General features: G+C 39.1%; 1 protein-coding gene across 1 annotated transcript; it reads right to left on the bottom strand.

Annotated features, from left to right (window-relative positions):
* Positions 1 to 245: 245 nt before the first annotated feature.
* Positions 246 to 1,837, bottom strand: LOC111748619 (histone H2A-Bbd type 1). Its single transcript, XM_023541295.2, has one exon. The coding sequence runs from the start codon at positions 1,732 to 1,734 to the stop codon at positions 1,381 to 1,383; it is 354 nt and encodes a 117-aa protein (XP_023397063.1). The 5' UTR covers positions 1,735 to 1,837; the 3' UTR covers positions 246 to 1,380.
* Positions 1,838 to 19,786: the final 17,949 nt, after the last annotated feature.

Raw genomic sequence — 19,786 nt, 5'->3', positions numbered from 1 at the left:
ACTTGAGGCAACTGCTGCTTAGAGGGAATAAATGAATGCCCAAGATCACATGTCCAGTGTGGGGGGATGGTGGGGGTGCTGAGATCTCTAACCCAGGCCATGTGATCCCATTGTTAAGTCAGCAGGGCAACCTCTGACCAGCCCTCCATGAAAAGACAGGGGGCAGGAGAGGGTGGGCCTCAAGCATGTGATGAACGGGTGAAAACCTCAATGCTGACACTCACAGGGAAGGGTTGAGATTGCTACAACACTTAATGGGACACCTATTTTTTAAATTAAGACACCACATAAGATAGTTTGTACGAATTGTCCCTGTTTTTGAGTCTACCACTTGGGACAGAATTTATATAGAATACACTTATACCTCTTAAAACATACATTCAGCTGTGTTTTAAGAGGTATGTTTTAATAACTGTAGCTCTATCAAATACATGATTAGACAGATTTGGTGTTTCATCTGAGAACAGTATTGACCATTGTGTTTTCAATGAAATATATTTATAAGTTAAGTTCAGTGATATTTAAGAACCGTTGTTAACTGCCTGAATTGCGTGTCATCTTAGTTCAGATAGTAGCTTATATATAACATTACTCTTTAATTTCCCAGTGTCCACAGAGAGAACAGAACGATATGCTCCACAGGAAGGGTCTAAGCACTGACTAATAATCCCTGCCCCAAGTCTTTTTGTGGAGTGAGGCAGGGAATAAATAATAAAAAAAAAATTTTTTTTTCAGCATGACCACACTTCCTTTTATGTTTCTTTATCGTTTCCATCACTTCTCAGTCTTCATGTAAAAGCCCCAGTAAGTTCATGCCAACCAATATGCCACCTTCTCCACCCCACCCCCGTTGCCATAACCTTTTGACGTTTCAACATTCCCTGTCATGAATAAAGCCTTCTGCACCTCGGCCGTGGTCTTCAGCTCTATCTTCAGTCTTACCAACATTCTGGGCACTTCATCATACCAACAAGGAGGCCCCCAGCTAACATCCTGACCTTGTATGGCTTTGACCTTCTCAGAACCCATGAGGAAGTCTCCTCTATCCCCACACCCCCACCTCAGCCACCTCAGCCCACCCAGGGCCACTCCCTGCACTGTTGCCATTAGAAAATGCCCCTCTCTGAAATCACTGATTCAAACAGCCCACACTGACCACCACCTTCTATTCCCCCAACTATCAATGGGTATCTCCCCTTGGATGTTTCACAGACACCTCCAATTCAAAATGACAGAACATGAGAGGAGTCAGAAATTCATGAATGTACCCTTTAATAGCATTTGCTGATGATACGAACATGGGACACCTTCACTGTTGAGTGGTTTGGGGGCTGGATGAGGCCGTGAGGGCTCCCACCAGGCTCTGGGACACGGGCATCATCACTTCTTCGTTGATCGGGGCTTATCATCCATCTGTGATCTGGTCACATCATTCAAGAGGCGGCTGAGCTGCGGGTTGCTGTCCAGTGCTGTCTCCACATGTTCTGGGGTGATGCGCATCTTGTGGTGGTTGTGGGCTTCGTTGCCCGCCAGTTCCAGGATGTTGGCCGTCAGGTACTCGAGAACACCAGCGAGAAAAACAGGTGTGGATGAACTCAGGCGCTGGGCATAGTTCCCCTCCCGCAGGAGACGGTCCACCCGGCTCACGGGAAACTGCAGCTCTGCTCTTGTGGAACGGGAGAGAGATGGTCTCCTACGCTTAGAGTGGCTGCGACGGCGTCTTTGCCCAGTCATGACGTTTACTGGATTTGGCTCTGATCTGCTCAGCTTGATTGTTCGGCTGGCCTGGGCCTCTGAAGATATCTGTGTTCATCCCCAGAGAATTTATCCCTGTGCGTGGCCCCTCATTGGTCAGGCAGCTGCCTTTGTGACACCTGGACTTTGTGATGTCATCGGTGTCCACTGGCCCTGATCAGGCCTGGGCCTAGAAATGTCTGTGGTAGGATCCTGGTCACACTAATGACTGGACCTTCTTTTTGAGTGAGCTCTTTCTACTTGTCTTTAACATTGTATAAAGAAATGTGGGTTTCAATGGAAACTTTGCCTTGTCTAGAGGACACCACTCTAGGTTACCTGATTCTAGCTTTGCATTGTCTCTGAGCTCTTTCACAGCCCTTTGTAAGTTGTAGGTCACTGACAGATGTGCACAATAGCTTATCCAGTAGAGGTTCAATCATCTCTCCTCTCATGCTATAATCAAATCAATTTTTCCTCCACTGACATATTCATTTCAATATATCTACATCTGATCAATATGTCTGCATCTAATCTTTGGATTCTTTTTTGGACCAGCTATAACATCTGCCCATTCCCTCATGAGTTAAATGAAATATTTTAATACATGTTTATTTCACATTTGTATGAGTGTTATGATTTTACCCTGTTTAAAAAATATCTTTTTTTTTAAATCTTTTAATCATTTAGGAAGTCACACCAAGATGCCCTTTTTATAAATTACCTGCCAGACAAGTGTGTCAGACAATTGCCTGACAGACAAGTGTGCCTCATGCTTGGTTCAAGTCCAGGAGTGTCTTTTCTTGGCTCTCCTAGGTGAATCCAAAGCATAAACAAAACTTTCTTGACTCTCTGTTTTTCTCACTGTAATTTCTAATTTAAACATTTTAACTCTCCTCTCTACTTATTTTGTGTTTGTTTTGTTTTAGTTCATTTACAGCTGGTAAGTTATTCCCCACTGTTGACAGCAATGACTGGGAACTCTGTTTTATGGTCTGACCATTTGGAAATCTCTCTAAATGGATTCCTGGTTTACAGAGATCTAGCCCCTGTTGGGTGTGAAACAATAGAGAATCTGGTTTGTCAATCTTTTTTGTTTGTCTGTTCCTCCATATTTGAGCTAAAAGCAATGAAGAATTTCATGCCTTCCAGGACAGGAAAAATCATTTGATATGTGAGCTGGTGAGTTTTTTTTGTTTGTGTTTACTCTCGATCGATGGTTGAAATTGTAGAATTGAAACTATAAGCTCTAGTGCTCTGTGTGTGACTCTAAGTCTATGTGTCTGTAATTCAGAAATACATTCACCTCTGACTGTATGTGTGTGTGTGTAATATTTTCCTACATCTGGTGGGTAGTAATATACTAGATTTTAAAGTCTCTTATATTAAAAGAGTTCTGTTCTCATTAGCACATCTAGATAAATAATTGCTTGTATAAACTAAATATTCTTAAAATTCCCTGAAAAAAAGAATTTCAAACTATGATGATTTAAATCAGCTACAATTGAACAATATAAATTCTCTCAAAAATCAAATCAGAACCATTTTAAGAATTCAAATTCACACAATTTCTTTAAACTTTGACAAACCACTTTAATATTCTGGGTTTAATAAAAACAACTATGTCTTCTCTGATTTGTTGTTGTTGTTAGGTGCCATCGAGTTGGTTCCGCCTCATAGCGACCCTATGCACAACAGAATGAAACACTGCCAGGTCCTGCGCCATCCTCACAATCGTCGTTATGCTTCAGCTCACTGTTGCAGCTGCTGTGTCAATCCACCTCACTGAGGGTCTTCCTCTTTTCCGCTGACCCTGTACTCTGCCAAGCATGACATCCCTCTCCAGGGACTGATCCCTCCTGAAAGCATGTCCAAAGTGTGTACGACACAGCTTTGCCATCCTTGCTTCTAAGGAGCATTCTGGCTATACTTCTTTCAAGACAGATTCGTTCATTCTTTTCGCAGCCCATGGTATAGTCAATATTCTCTGCCAACGCCACAATTCAAAGGTGTCAATTCTTCTGTCTTCCTTATTCATTGTCACATGCATATGATGCGATTGAATATACCATGGCTTGGATCAGGCGCACCTTAGTCTTCAAGGTGGCATCTTTACTTTTCAATACTTTAAAGAGGTCCTTTGCAGATTTGCTCAAAGTGATGCGTCATCTGATTTCTTGACTGTTGTTTCCACAGGTGTTGATTGTGGATCCAAGTAAAATGAAATTGTTGACAACTTCAATCTTTTCTCTGTTAATCATGATGTTGCTTACTGGTCCAGTTGTGAGGACTTTTTGTTTTCTTTATGTTGAGGTGCAATCTATACTGAAGGCTGTGGTCTTTGATCTTCATTAGTAAGTGCTTCAAGTCCTCTTCACTTTCAGCAAGCAAGGTTGTGTCATCTGTATAACGCAGGTTGTTAATGAGTTTTCCTTCAATCCTGATGCCCCATTCTTCTTCACATAGTCCAGCTTCTCAGATTATTTGCTCAGCATATAGATTGAATAGGTATGGTGAGAGAATACAACCTTTCCTGACTTAAACTAATCAGTATCCCCTTGTTCTGTCCAAACAACTGCCTCTTGATCTATGTAAAGGTTCCTCATGAGCACAATTAAGTGTTCTGGAATTCCCATTCTTTGCAATGTTATCCATAATTTGTTATGATCCACACAGTCTAATGCGTTTGCATAGTCAATAAAACACAGGTAAACATCCTTCTGGTATTCTCTGCTTTCAGCCAGGATTTGATTTACTCGTGTTAAATTTAATACAAGTGCACATTTTTATGCTACTTGTTTAAGTTTTTCCTAAACTTATAAAAGTTTCCTGGTCACATAAACTAGCATTACATCTATTTAATGTTTAAGTTTATGAAAAACATAAATTTATGTTTAACCAAGTTGAATTATCATTGTTCTGCCAAAGTTGTATTTATACAATAATAAGGTTTTGTAGTATGTCACCTTGAAGATAATTTCCAATATTTTTAGTAACTTAAAACCTTGGACTGATATTGTATTAATTAATAGGCATTCACTGGATGCCTAGATCATTTCTACAATAGAATACTGAAACTTTGATTACTAAGCATAATTTTATTTACTTTGGCTTCTTATTTGAACATACTACAAAGAGGCTATATCTTTGGTCTGTTAATGAACATGTTCATTTCTGCCACGTTTAGAAGTTGTATAAGGGATGTGTACAGCTGAATAAAGCTGGGTTAGGTATATTTGTGAGCTTTGCTAGTCTGCTAAAATGACAGAAATTCACGATTATACACCCACTAGTTTTCTCTGTGAATACAAAGGATTTTGCATAAAAGTTATAGTTAATATATGCAAATGAGACTCTACTAGGAGTCTCCAGATGATAACACAAACTTTATTTTATTTTGATTAAGAGCAACAAAGAGAATGTTTCTGTCCTGAAGTGAGATGACTTGTTTTTCTAGAATGGGAAAGAAGATGGTGAAGGAAACAACCTAAATAAATACAGAAACCTGTAAAGGTTTGCAGAAAGAGAATCTAAAAAAGGAAGACAAGCTTTGTGTGAAAATTTTGCCAAATCTCAGTTTGGATGGGTTTAATCATAATTTTTCATAAAGAACTTTCTGGGTCTTTAGAATCAATATTATACTGAGGGAAATCTAGTTTGTTCTCTGTGAAAATGACTAAGTTTTCTTGGAGTATTGGTATACTCTTAATAAAAAAAAAAACCCAAACCCATTGCTGTTGAGTCGACTCTGACTCATAGTGACCCTATAGGACAGAGCAGAACTGCCCTATAGAGTTTCCAAGGAGTGCCCGGTGGATTTGAACTGCTGATCTTTTTGGTTAGCAGCTGTAGCACTACTCTTAATAAGATATTATAAAGGGTTATCCTTCACCTCTATTAGTTTCTTATGGCTGCTGTTTGACAAATTATCACAAAATTGGTGGCTTAAAATAATACCACTTTATTTCCTTAAAGCCCTGAAGTTCAGACGTGTGATATTGGGTTCACTGGGCTAAACTCAGGAGCCCTGGTGGCGTAGTGGTTAAGAGTTATGGTGAACTTCAGCTGCTAACCAAAAGGTCAGCAGTTCAAATCCTCCTTAGAAACCCTATAGGGCAATTCTACTCTGTTCTATAGGGTCGCTATGAGTCGAATCAACTTGATGGCAATGGGCTTTTAATGGGGCTAATTAAAAAAATTTTTTTTTTTAACTCAAGGTGTCGGGGGACTGTCCTCCCCCTGGAGGCTTTAGGGAAGAATCCTTCCCTGGCCTTTAAAAGTTCTAGAGCTGCATTCCTTACATTCCTTGGATCTGGCCCCTTCATCTTTAAAGCCAGGAGTATACCAACTTACTTAAGTTGTCACATTGCCTTTTTCTTCTGTAGTCCTATCTCCCTCTTATAAGAACACTTGTGACTACATTTAGAGCCAAACTGGATAATTCAGGATAATCTCCCCATCTCAATATTCTTAACTTAACCCTGGTGGCATAGTGCTTAAGTGCTACGGCTGCTAACCAAAGGGTCGGCAGTTAGAATCTGCCAGGCGCTCCTTGGCAACTCTAGGGGGCAGTTCTACTCTGTCCTATTGGGTCGCTGTGAGTCAGAATTGACTCGACGGCACTGGGTTTCGTTTTGGTTTTAATCACAACTACAAAGTCCCTTTGGCCATAAAAAGTAACATTCACAAGTAATAAGGATTTAGATCCTGCATATCTTTGGGGGCCATAATTCAACCTACCACATCATCTTATTTACAATCTGCCCAAATAAAATAGATTCTTTATTTCACTAGAATATCCCTTTGTTCTGACTTTATCATGCCCTTGATTATTCTCTATAAAAGAAAGTTCCATGTTTCTGAATGTCTTAAAGATTTTTGTATGTTTAGTTAATACACCTAGATTTTGAGGTATCATTGGTGTACACTCAGCCCTGATCAGGCCTGACCCTAGCCATGATCTGGATAGGAACCTGGTCACACTAGTGACTGAGTCCTCTTTTTGAGGGAATTCTTAAATTTCTACTTGACTTTAACATTGTAGGGGGAAAAAATGTGTCTCAATGGAAACTTTGCCTTGCCTAGAGGACACCACAGGAGGTTTTCTGACTTTAGCCTTCCATTGTCTGTGGGATCATTTACAAGCCATTGTAAGTTTCAGGTCACTGATAGACATGCACAATGTCTTGACAAGTAGAGGTTCAATAGTCTCCTCTCTCATACTGTAATAACACCAGTTTTGCCTCCATTTATATATTTCAACATTCCTGAACAATTTGCCTGAACGTGTTCTTTGAATTTTCTTTTGAACTGATTATAACATCTTCTCATTCCCTCATGAGTTAAATGGAATCTTCTAACACATGTTAACTTCATATCTGTATGAGCATTATGAATTTACCCTGATTGAAAAAACATCTTTTAACTGTTCTGGAAGTCACACCAACATGCTTAATGTGTTTGTTTACCTACCAAAGCCAGGTAAACTTCAATGACTGAGATGTACATCACATGAGTAATTAAAGCCCTGAGTATCTTTTCTTGGCTCTCCCAGGTAAATCAAAAGTGCAAATAAAACTGTTGAGTCTCTCTTTTTTTCCCTCTCTCTCTCATTTTAATTCTCCTCTGCACTAATTTTGTGTTTCTGCTTTATTTTTAGTTCACTTATAGCTGAGAGCAGTTTTGAACATTCTGATTCCAAAAAAGGAGGAAGGGGAAGAAACACTTGTCCAAGCAATTGTGAAATCCAACTGGGGAAACTCCATCAGGTGTCATGGCCTGGGATTAAGTCTCTGTGGCTCAAGTCTCTACTCTCGGATACCATGACTCTACCTTCTGGGCTCATAACTCTTCCCTCTGGGCCTGAGGCTCTGCCCTTAAGTCATCTTTTCCTTTGTCCTGAATGGTAACACGTGTGTGAAGATGAGCAGTTTTATCAGCCTGTTTCCTGTTTGTAGAATTTTGGGAGCCCCACAGCTTTTTTCATTTTATCCTCTATCTGTCCCTTTCAGTCCAAGATGACAGTGCTTCTGATATTAGTCCTTTTCAGCTTCCTTTCAAGGATTCTCTTCCCCAAAACCTCCATTTTCATTACATAATCTTTCTTCTTGAACAAACACTGCCATTCATATGTTTCAGGAAACACCTTTTTGCTGATGACTCCAAAATCTGTATCTGGAGCCCAGACCTCTTTCTTGGAGCTAAAATTGTCTCATAGCTTGGTCAAAACTGACCTTATTATAACTCTGCTATCTAATAAAGTCATTTTGGTGAGCTTACTTAACCATTCTAATTTTCTGTTTTTGTGTCTATAAAATGGGAGTCGACCAATTTGGTTGTGACAATGGCACAGGACTGGGCAGTATTTTGTACTGTTGTACATAGGGTTGCTATGAGTTAGAATCACTTTGACGACACCTAACAACAACAACAAAATGGGAGTAATATCCAACTCAGAGGACTGTCGAGAGGATTAACTGATGCAGTGCTGGTAGGAGTACCTAGTAGTGCCTGACAGTAGTAAGTCCTCAATACACATCAGGTATTATTATCTTCATCCTCCTGGATTTTCACATATTAATCCTTTATCATATTGAATGTGGCTGATATGTTATCAGATTGTTTCCCTCTATCCTTTTCTTTCCATCCCTTGAAAAATATTCACTGAGTATCTCCTATATGTAGTGTACTAAGGATAAAACACTGATCAAGACAGGCAGGCCCCACCCTTATTGTTTATATGCTGGTGGTAACATGGATATTAAACAGTTCACTACAATACAGAGACATGGGTGCCACCTTTAACTCCCTTCATTCATTATCTGATCCCCAATATCCATCTTGATGAAATTCTTTCAGTTTTTCTCCTTATTGACTGTGAGGTCCATTCCTCCCTCTAGCTCTGCACTGTCCAATGCAGTAGCCACTAGCTACACGTAGCTACTTAAATTTAAAGTTAAATTAATTAAAATTAAATATAATAAAAATTTAGTCCCTTAATCATATTGCAGCCCTGGTGGCTCAGTGGTTAAGAGCTTGGCTGCTAACTAAAAGGCTGGCAGTTCAAATCCACCAGCCGCTCCTTGGAAACCCTATGGGGCAGTTCTACTCTGTCCTATAGGGTTGCTATGAGTCAGAATTGATTTGATGGCAATGGGTTTTTTTTAATGGGTTTAGTCATACTACCCACATTTCAAGAGCTCAAAAGAAACATGTGGCCTGTAGCCACTGTATTGGACAGTGCAGACAGAACATTTCCATCATCACAGAAAGTTATATTGGACAGCACTGTTGTAGCTTCGATGTCCTAAATAACATCTTTATCACTTCTTTCTTGCACAGTAAAACAGTCTAGGTATTAGTCATTCAGCTTTTAGTCCTACTCTCTCAATCTATTGTTCACTGGCTTCCCAGAATGACTTCCAGAATGCAAATATAACCATGTTTATAATTCTTCAATACTCCCTCATTGCTTTCAGGACAAAAGCTTTACAGGCTGACACATAATACCCTGCATTATCTGGTCCTTGCCTACCTTTCAGTCCTAATCTTTTGCAATTCTCTTTACAACATCATCTGCTCAAGTCATAGTGACTCAATAACTTAGAATAGTCAAAAGAATTTGAAAGATAAGAACAAGTTGGTGGACTTACATTACCCAATTTTAAGATTTATTGTAAAGCTTATACAGCAATCAGGATAATGTATTATTTGCAAAAGGATAGACACATAGATCAGTGGAACAGAATTGGAGATCCAGAAGTAGATCCGTGTGTGTGTGTATCATCAATTTATTTTTAATCAAGCTGCCAAGGTGATTCAATGGGGGAAAGGATAATTTTTTCAACAAATGGTGCTTGTACAATATTCATATGGGGAAAAATGAACTTCATTCCTTACCTACATGATATATATGATGTCTATAATAATTTATTGTGATGTATACATGTAGTATGCAATATATAATACCTGATATACAGGGAGTCCTATGTTATGAACGAGATTTGTTCCTAAGTGTGTCTTTAAGTCGAATTTGTAGGTAAGTTGGAACAGGTGCACACGGGTCTTATTTAGCCTTACTTTAGTGCAAGAGGAAACCCTGGTGGTGTAATGGTTAGAAGTTCGGCTGCTAACAAAAAGATGGCAGTTTAAATCCATCAGACACTCCTTGGAAACCCTATGGGACAGTTCTACTCTGTCCTATAGGGTCGTTATGAGTTGGAATTGACTCGACAGCAATGGGTTTGGTTTTTTGGTTTTGGTTAGTGCAAGAAAAGGCTTGAAGACTTTTCAATGATTTAAAAGTTGCATGTGCAGCAAGTGAAGGTGATTACGATGAATTTTTTTTTTTGAATAGGAAGGTTGATTCAATAATTTTAAAGTGAGGGAAAATTTATATAACATTAAAGGGCAAGTATGACTTGTCCGTAAGTCAGATGTTCATAACCCAGGCACTTACTGTACATATATATGATCTATATAACAAATTAGAAATGGATCACAGACTTAAATGTGAAAGCTAAAACTATAAAAGTTCTAGAAGAAAACACAGGAGAGAGTTTTTGTGATCTTGGGTTAGGCAAAGATTGCTTACATAAGATACTGACAGCACAAACCATAAAAGAAAAAAAATTAATAGATTGGACTTCATGAAAATTAAAAAACTTTTGCCCTTCAAAAGATATCAGGAAGAAAACAAAAAGGGAAGCTAAAGAATGGGAGAAAATATTCACAATACATATATCTGACAAAGGACTCACTCCAGAATATATTTTTAAAAAATATTGTGTCTCAAGAATCAGAAGATAAATCAATTAAAGTAGGGCAAAACATCTGAACAGGTGCTTCATAAAAAAAGACATATGAATGGCCAATAAGCACATGCAAAAATCTTCAACATCTTCAGTCATTAGAGAAATGCAAATTAAAACAACATGAGGTACCTGTACACACTCAACAGGATGGCTGCAGCCAAAAAGACCAACAATACCACATGTCGGAGAGGATGCAGAAAAACTGGAACTCTCAAACATTGTTGGTGGGAACACAAAATGGTACAAACACTTTGGAGAACTTTTTGCAGTTTCTAAAAAATTTAGACACTTACTATACTACCCATGATTCTACCCCTAGGTATTTTTTCAGTAGAAATAAAAACATACGTCCCCAAGAAGACTTGTACGTGAATGTTCATTTCAGCTTTATTCATAATCACCAAAAACTGGAAACATCTCGAATGTCCATTAACAGATGAATGGATAAAGAAAATGTAGAATATCCATATAATGAAATACTACTCAGCAATAAAAGGGAAATGAAATTCTGGAAAAGGCAAACTAATCCACAGAAACAGAAAGCAGGTCATTGTTGTCCTGGCGTCAGGGGTGGAGGGATGGATGGACTGCAAGAGGCCCTTGAAGACAGAAATGTTCTGTATCTTGATTGTGGTGGTGGTTTCATGCATATATATATGAAGCAAAACTTATTGAAGTGCATACTTAAATGGGTGCAGTTATTGTACATAAATTACACTTCAATTATAAAGTTGAAAAAAAATGTAAAGAAGTCACACCGAATCCTTTGCAGTTGCTCAAACATGTCATGTTCTCTCACGCCTCCATGCTATCAAGCATAGTATTCCTCCTTAGGACTTGCCCTGCCCCTATCCCCATAGTCCAACTTTCCTGGCTACCTTCTTTTAAAATCAGATCTGATGTCTGCTGACTCTGGGAAGACTTTTCTCACCAAATCTGGGTTAGGTGCCCTCCACACCACTCCCATAGCATTCTGTGCTTAATTACATCAGCATATGGAGAAAAAATGTAAAGATGCTCAGGTTTCGTGTATCAAGGTCAGAGTGGTGAATTCCCAGAGTTCCAAGAGCTTGGCCACTGAGAGACCACCCAGAGTATCAGTCATGAGCATTTGAAAAAATACCTCAAAAATTTCATCTTCAGCCTAGGCTCAGAAACCCAATCCCGTCAGCACAATAAAAGCATATCAGTGGTCTACTGACATTAAACAATTTCACAAGATACAATAGAACTACCCCAGGAACTGGAATACTTCAAGTTCATACAAACAGATTCCCGCCATTCCCCCCACCGCCCCTACAGGCCAAGGATTCTCTGTAATTCATACCTAGAGCGTGGCCAGAAAGCATTAGCTCAGTTAGTGAATTCCATGTTACTTCAGTGATAGAAGCAGGATCCACAAGTAGTAGTCACAGGTGTTAAATGTTTGCTCCTTGTAAGAAAGATGCTTCTAATCATGACAGTAGTTTAAAAATGTGATGGAACTGTTTGGAATAGTTGGCTGGCCAGCTGTTGTCTAATATCAGGTGATACAAACCATCCTAATGTAAAAGGGTCTGATGACCAATAAAGTTCCAACTTTCAGACACTATGAGCTTTGGTCTCTCACATCCTAGCACACAGTAGCTCTATGGTACAAGATAGCATTTCTTCCATCAGTCTAACTTTCCATGCTATCTTAGCCCCTTAGCCCCAGCTGATGCTCCAATCTACTTTGTTGGCATTTTATTTGTTTGCTTGATTTTTTAAAATAAGGATTTCCTATTTCAGTGTGAAAGCCAAGCTAGAATGATGGAGATCCATGAGGCAGCATATGTAGTGGTGTCATACAAAAAGCACAGAAAATGGGATCAGACACGTCTGTGTTCTACCCCAGTTGTGACAACTGTGTGACTTAAAGAAAATTCTTTAACTTTTCTGATTTTCAATTTCCTTATCTGTCAAATTTACAAGTTTATACCTTTCTTGACAAATTGGTGAAGAATTAATTAAGATAATACATGTAAAGCAACTGGTTTATATTAAATGTTTAATAAATATCAATTATGTCACTCCTCAGTTTATACAAGAAAGACAACTGATGAGTAGAACACATCCAGGTATCAATTTTAAGTAGTTTGCATGCTGGCTGCACATATTTCAAAAGACCAAGAGGTCTTTGAGGTGGGGGCATATGTTATTCATCTGTGAATATCAGTGCCTCCTAGCCCAATGCTAAGAATTCGGTGGGTCCTCAATAATGTTGCTAAATAATAAACAAACAAAGAACAAGGATTGGTAGTTAGAAAATATGACCTTGGTACTAGAAACAATGTGGGAGATAAAATGACAGAATTTTGCAAGACCAACAACTTCTTCATTGCAAATACCTTCTTTCACCAACATAAACAGCAACTATATGAAGTTTTTTTTTTTTTATACACCTGGACCTTGCCAAATGGAACACACAGGAATCAAATTGACTACATCTGTGGAGAGAGATGATGGAAAAGCTCAATATCATCAGTCAGAACAAGACCAGGGGCCGACTGTGGAATAGATCATCAATTGCTCATATGCAAGTTCAAGTTGAAAGTGAAGAAAATCAGAGCAAGTCCACGAAAGACAAAATATGACCTTGAGTATATTCCACCTGAATTTAGAGACCATCTCATGAATAGATTTGACGCATTGAACACTAGTGACCGAAGACCAGATGAGTTGTGGAATGACATCAAGGACATCATACATGAAGAAACCAAGAGGTCACTGAAAAGACAGGAAAGAAAGAAAAGACCAAGGTGGATGTCACAGGAGACTCTGAAACTTGCTCACGAACATCTAGCACCTAAAGCAAAAGGAAGAAATGATGAAGTAAAAGAATTGAACAGAAGATTTCAAAGGGTGGCTCAAGAAGACAAAGTATTATAATGACATGTGCAAAGAGCTGGAGATGGAAAACCAAAAGGGAAGAACATGCTTGGCATTTCTCAAGCTGAAAGAACTGAAGAAAAAATTCAAGACTCGAGTTGCAATAGTGAAGGATTCTATGGGGAAAATGTTAAAACGATGCAGGAAGTATCAAAAGAAGATGGAAGGAATACACAGAGTCATTATAACAAAAGAATTAGTCGATGTTCAACCATTTCAAGAGGTAGCATATGATTAGGAACTGATGGTACTGAAGGAAGAAGTCCGTGCTGCTCTGAAGGCATTGGTGAAAAACAAGGCTCCAGGAATTGATGGAATATCAATTGAAATGTTTCAACAAATGGATGCAGCGCTGGAGGTGCTCACTTGTCTATGCCGAAAAATATGGAAGATAGCTTCCTGGCCAACTGACTGGAAGAGATCCGTATTTACGCCTATTCCCAAGAAAGGTGATCCAACTGAACACAGAAATTATAGAACAGTATCATTAACATCATATGCAAGCAAAATTTTGCTGAAGATCATTCAAAAATGGCTGCAGCAGTATATCGACAGGGAACTGCCAGAAATGCAGGCTGGTTTTAGAAGAGGACATGGAACCAAGGATATCACTGCTGATGTCAGATGGATACTGGCTGAAAGCAGAGAATACCAGGAGGATGTTTACCTGTGTTTTATTGACTATGCAAAAGCATTCGACTGTGTGAATCATAACAAATTATGGATAACATTGCAAAGAATGGGAATTCCAGAACACTTAATTGTGCTCATGAGGAACCTTTACATAGATCAAGAGGCAGTTGTTTGGACAGAACAAGGGGATACTGATTGGTTTAAAGTCAGGAAAGGTGTGCATCAGGGTTGTATCCTTTCACCTTACCTATTCAATCTGTATGCTGAGCAAATAATCCAAGAAGCTGAACTATATGAAGAACAACGAGGCATCAGGATTGGAGAAAGACTCATTGACAACCTGCGTTATGCAGATGACACAACCTTGCTTGCTGAAAGTGAAGAGGACTTGAAGCACTTACTAATGAAGATCAAAGACCACAGCCTTCAGTATGGATTACACCTCACAACTGGACCAACGAGTAACATCATGATAAACGGAGAAAAGACTGAAGTTTCCAAGGATTTCATTTTACTTGGATCCACAATCAACAGCCATGGAAGCAGCAGTCAAGAAATCAAACGATGCATTGCATTGGGTCATTCTGCTACAAAGGACCTCTTTAAAGTATTGAAGAGCAAAGCTGTCACCTTGAAGACTAAGGTGTGCCTGACCCAAGCCATGGTATTTTCAATCACATCATATGCATGTGAAAGCTGGACAATGAATAAGGAAGACCGAAGAATTGACGCCTTTGAACTGTGGCGCTGGTGAAGAATATTGAATACATCTGTCTTGGAAGAAGTACAACCAGAACGCTCCTTAGAAGCAAGGATGGCGAGACTGTGTGTTACAGACTTTGGATATGTCAGGAGGGATCAGTGCCTGGAGAAGGACATAATGCTTGGCAAAGTACAGGGTCAGCAGAAAAGAGGAAGACCCTCAACGAGGTGGATTGACACAGTGGCTGCAACAGTGAGCTCAAGCATAACAACGATTGTAAGGATGGCGCAGGACTGGGCAGTGTTTCATTCTGTTATGTACAGGGTCACTATAAGTCAGAAGTGACTCAACGGCACCTAACAACAACGAATAATTATATGACCCAGGAGCTCATGGCTGGGTGGGTTTGTTTTTTCCCATGAGATCTGGATAACCTTTGAACTCAAGAAGCTCATATTTTCTAGTAGATAGCTCAAAAATGATACCAAAAAACCCACTGCCATAGAGGCAATTCTGACTGAGAGCAAGGCCATAGGGTTTCTGAGGCTGTCAAACTCTATGGAAGGAAGCAGACTGCCACATCTTTCTCCCTCGGAACTGCTGGTGGTTTCGAACTGCCTACCTAACTTTTGGTTAGCAGTTGATTGCTTTAACCACTGTGCCACCAGGGCTGCTTTCAACAACAGTAACTAAGAAAAACAAAAGCCAGCCAGGAGGCCATTTTAGGAATTTAGGTATGGAAAACAGTTATACTGCCAAGGTGGTTCTTATCAAGGTTAAAGGGTGGAGGAAGAAGGAAGGAATAAATTAAAGCCAGGAAACAGGGCAAAGGCATTTTTTGTCATTGTAATCACCAAACAATCACACATCTGTGAAGCATTAGTCATCTGTAAAAAAAAAGAATGGGTACCGTGAGTCATGCTATCTTTTATGAGTCTTAGTCAGGGCTGCATTTTACCGAGCTGAAGCTCAACCTGTGTTTACTCTACAACCCCGCGTCATGTCCTCTCTGGTTATTGTGGCAATGCCTGAAGTTTTAGTTTGAGATAGAAAAGACAATATCGATGAAGCAAAAACGTACAGAAATTCAGAAAAGATCAAAAGAAATGTTTTGAAAATGTTCTGAAAACTAGAAATGTTATTTAAAGCTAAAGTGGTAGTTTTATTATCTGAGCCTATCAAGACACAGAATTGCAAGGTGCAGATTTGCACTTGTTTCAAGTGTTTGTTCAAAAAATAGTAATGATGAAGAGCTAATTTGATGGATGACACTGATGATAAGTGTTTTTTGCCTAATTACAAGACATTACAGCAATGGGCTCAAACACAATAACAATTGTGAGGATGGCAGAGGACCAGGCAGTGTTTCGTCTGTTGTATATGGGGTGACTATGAGTCAGAACCAACTCGACGACACCTAACAGCTCTATCCAAAGGTTCAATACAAAATTTTCAAAAGATGATTGTCATGGATTGAATTGTGTCCCCCAAAAGTGTCTGTCAACTTGGCTAAGTCATGATTCCCAGTATTGTATGACTGTCTACCATTTTGTCATTTGATGTTATCTCCCTGTGTTGTAAATCCTGTCAGTATAATGTTAATGAGATGCATTAGGGGCAGTTATATTGATGAGATCTTCAAGATTAGATAGTGTCTTAAGCCAATCTCTTTTGAGATATAAAAGAGAGAAGTGAGAGAGAGAGACATGGGGCCCTCCTACCACCAAGAAAGCAGTGCCAGGAGCAGAGTGTGTCCTTTGGACCTGAGGCTCCTGCGTGGAGAGGCTCCTAAACCAAGGGAAGACTGGTGACAAGGACTTCCCTCCAGAGCTGACAGAGAAAGCCTTTCCCTGGAGCTGATGCACTGAATTTGGACTTGTAGCCTACTAGACTGTGAGAGAATAAATTTATCTTTTTTAAAGCCATCTACTTGTGGTATTTCTGTTATAGCAGCACTATATGACTAAGACGATGATTTTCATATTTTAGCCTATACACTTGATATGGAGTCCTTGGGTAGTGCGAAGGTCTAACGTGCTTGGCTGCTAACTTAAAGGCTGGAAGTTTGAGTCTACCCAGAGATGCCTCGAAAGAAAGGCTTCGTGATCTACTTCCCAAAAATCAGCCACTGAAAAGAGCCCTACAGAGCACAGTTCTACCCTGACTCACATGGGGTCACCATGAGTCAGAATTAACTCAATGGCAACTTTTTTTTTTAATGCTTCATATGAAAAAAAGTTTTTAGTAGAAGTGGTATTGCAATCCATATTTAGAAATATTTGATGATGAAACATAAGGTTTGTTTGTTGTTGTTCATGTGTTGACTTAAAATTAGATAAGGCCTTCAGCATATCAGTTCTAATAAAGAAATCAAAGACATCAGTCAATGAAGAAGCAACTTATTAAGCACCTATGATGGGTCCTCCATTGTCATGTCCATGGGAGGTTTATAAAATTAAAAAAAATTGCCATCAAGTTGATTCTGACTCATAGCAACCCTATAGGACAGAGTAGAACTGCCCCATAGGATTTCCAAGGAGCAGCTGGTAGATTCGAAAGGCTGACCTTTTGGTTAGCAGCCAAACACCTAACCACTGTGCCACCAGGGCTCCTTTATAAAACTATAGACTACAAAAGTAACCTTCAAGTAGCTCATGTGAAAAATTCAGATTATTTTAGTGTACATAAGTGCTAAATTGTACTATCAGAAAAGATTAGAAGAGTAAAAAAAAAATTAGTCTAGAGAGGTGAAAAACACATTTCTATTATTCAACAAACTAGAATTATTTGGGACTAAGCTGAACTGTTCTAGGCAAGGAAGTGGGCGTAGCAGGTTAAAAGTATGGCCTCTAAACAGACTGCCTAGGTTTGAATCCCAATTAGCTAATTAGCAGTGTGACCTTGGCTTTATTATTTAGCCGCTCTGTACCCTGGTGGAGTAGTGGTTAAGTGCTATGGCTGCTAACCAAGAGGTCGGCAGTTCAAATCCACCAGGCACTCCTTGGAAACTCTATCCAGCAGTTCTACTCTGCTGCTATAAGTCGAGCTCGACTCGACAGCAGTGGGTTTTTGAGTACTGCAGTTTTCTCACCTGTGAAATGGAGATGACATTACATCTGTCTTAGTCATCTAGTGCTACTATAAGAGAAATACCCCAAGTGGATGGTTTTAACAAAGAGAAATTTATTCTCTCGCAGTCCAGGAAGCTAAAAGTCCCAATTCAGGGAGTCACCTCCAGGGGAAGGCTTTCTCTCTCTGTCGGCCTTCTCATCAACCTTCCCCTGGACTAGAAGCTTCTCCACACAGGGACCCTGGGTCCAAAGGAAACGCTCTGCTCCCGGCACTGCTTTCTTGGTGGTATGAGGTCCCCACTCTCTGCTGACTTCCCTTTCCTTTTATCTCTTGTAAGATAAAAGGTGGTGCAGGCCACCCCCAGGGAAACTCCCTTTACATTGAATCAGGGATGTGACCTGAGCAATAGTGTTACATCCCACCCTAATCCTCTTTAACCACAGGCAGAGATTACAATTTATAGCACATAGGAAAATCACAAAATGGAGGACAACCACACATGGCCTAACCAAGCTGACACATATTTTGGGGGGACATAATTCTATCCATTACAACATCTTAGGGTTATTGCGAGTTAATATTTGCGAAGCATTTAGAACAGTGCCTGGTGTGTAAGCACCACATATGTGCTTGTTAAGTAAACAAGAGAAGAAAAAGTGAGTGAGTCCTTTTGGGCTCTAATTATTTTATAAGAAGTTCAATTATTACAATCAGGTAACAAAGTTATTTAAAAAATACAAACTGACAAATCATATAGCTGAAGAGAATTTTCTTCAATAAGGGAATCACTTCTTGACCTTGTTACAATTAATTATCTAGATGATATCCTACAAAAAGAGATTATGGCACAGTGGATAATACTCAGATATTCGACTGAGATGGCCTGAGTTTGAATCCTAGGTCTATCACTTATTAGCCGTGTAACTTTGGGAAAATTACTTAACTTCTCTGTGTCTTAGCTTCTCATTAAAACAAGGATGAGTCTAGATTCTACATCATAGGGTCTTTATACAGATTAAACGAGTTAATATTTGTAAAGTACTTGGAACAGTGGCTGGCATTTTTACTGTTACTATGTTTTTTTTTTTTATGTTTTAGGGAACAGAATCTATGGCCAGACACCTATTAGGGTGGTATAAAGGTTAGAAATTATATTAACACATATAAATAAAATAAAAATATCTTTTTTTTATTTCATCTCTGATTTCTCCTATTACCCAGTGGTTTTTAAGCAGGGACCTATTCAGTTTCAATGTATTTTATTTTTTTTTTCCTTGTTCTTCAAGTTGTTAATTTCTACTTTGATGGCACTGTGGTCAAAGAAGATACTTTGTATTATCTCAGTGTTTTGGATTTTGTTGAGAGCTGCTCTGTGGCCTAAGATATGATCTATTCTGGAGAACGTTCCATGTACATTGGAAAAGAATGCGTACTTTGCAGCTGTTGGGTGGAGTGTTCTATATATGTCTATGAGGTCGTTGGGTGATAGTGTCCTTTAGATCTTCTGTATCTTTTTTGAGTTTCTTTCTAGATGTTCTCTCCTTCACCGAAAGTGGTGAGCTGAAGTCTCCCACTATTATTGTGGAACTGTCAATTTCTCTTTTCAGTGCTGTTAGAGTTTGTTTTATGTATTTTGGAGCCCTATCATTGGGTATGTAGATATTTATTATGGTTATGTCCTTATGATGGATCGTCCCTTTAATCATTATATAGTGCCCTGCTTCATCTTTTATGGTGGATTTTGTTTTAAAGTCCATTTTATCTGAGATTAGTATTGCCACTCTTGCTCTTTTTTGGTAACTGTTTGCTTGATATATTTTTTCCACCCTTTGATTTTTAATAAATTTACAACTTTGTTTCCAAAGTGTGTCTCTTGTAGACAGTATATTTATGCATCCTGTTTTTTAATCCGTTCTGTCAC

Source organism: Loxodonta africana, chromosome X (genome assembly GCF_030014295.1).
Source record: "Loxodonta africana isolate mLoxAfr1 chromosome X, mLoxAfr1.hap2, whole genome shotgun sequence".
NCBI classification, from domain to species: Eukaryota; Metazoa; Chordata; class Mammalia; order Proboscidea; family Elephantidae; genus Loxodonta; species Loxodonta africana.
This window is presented reverse-complemented; position numbering and strand designations above follow the sequence as displayed.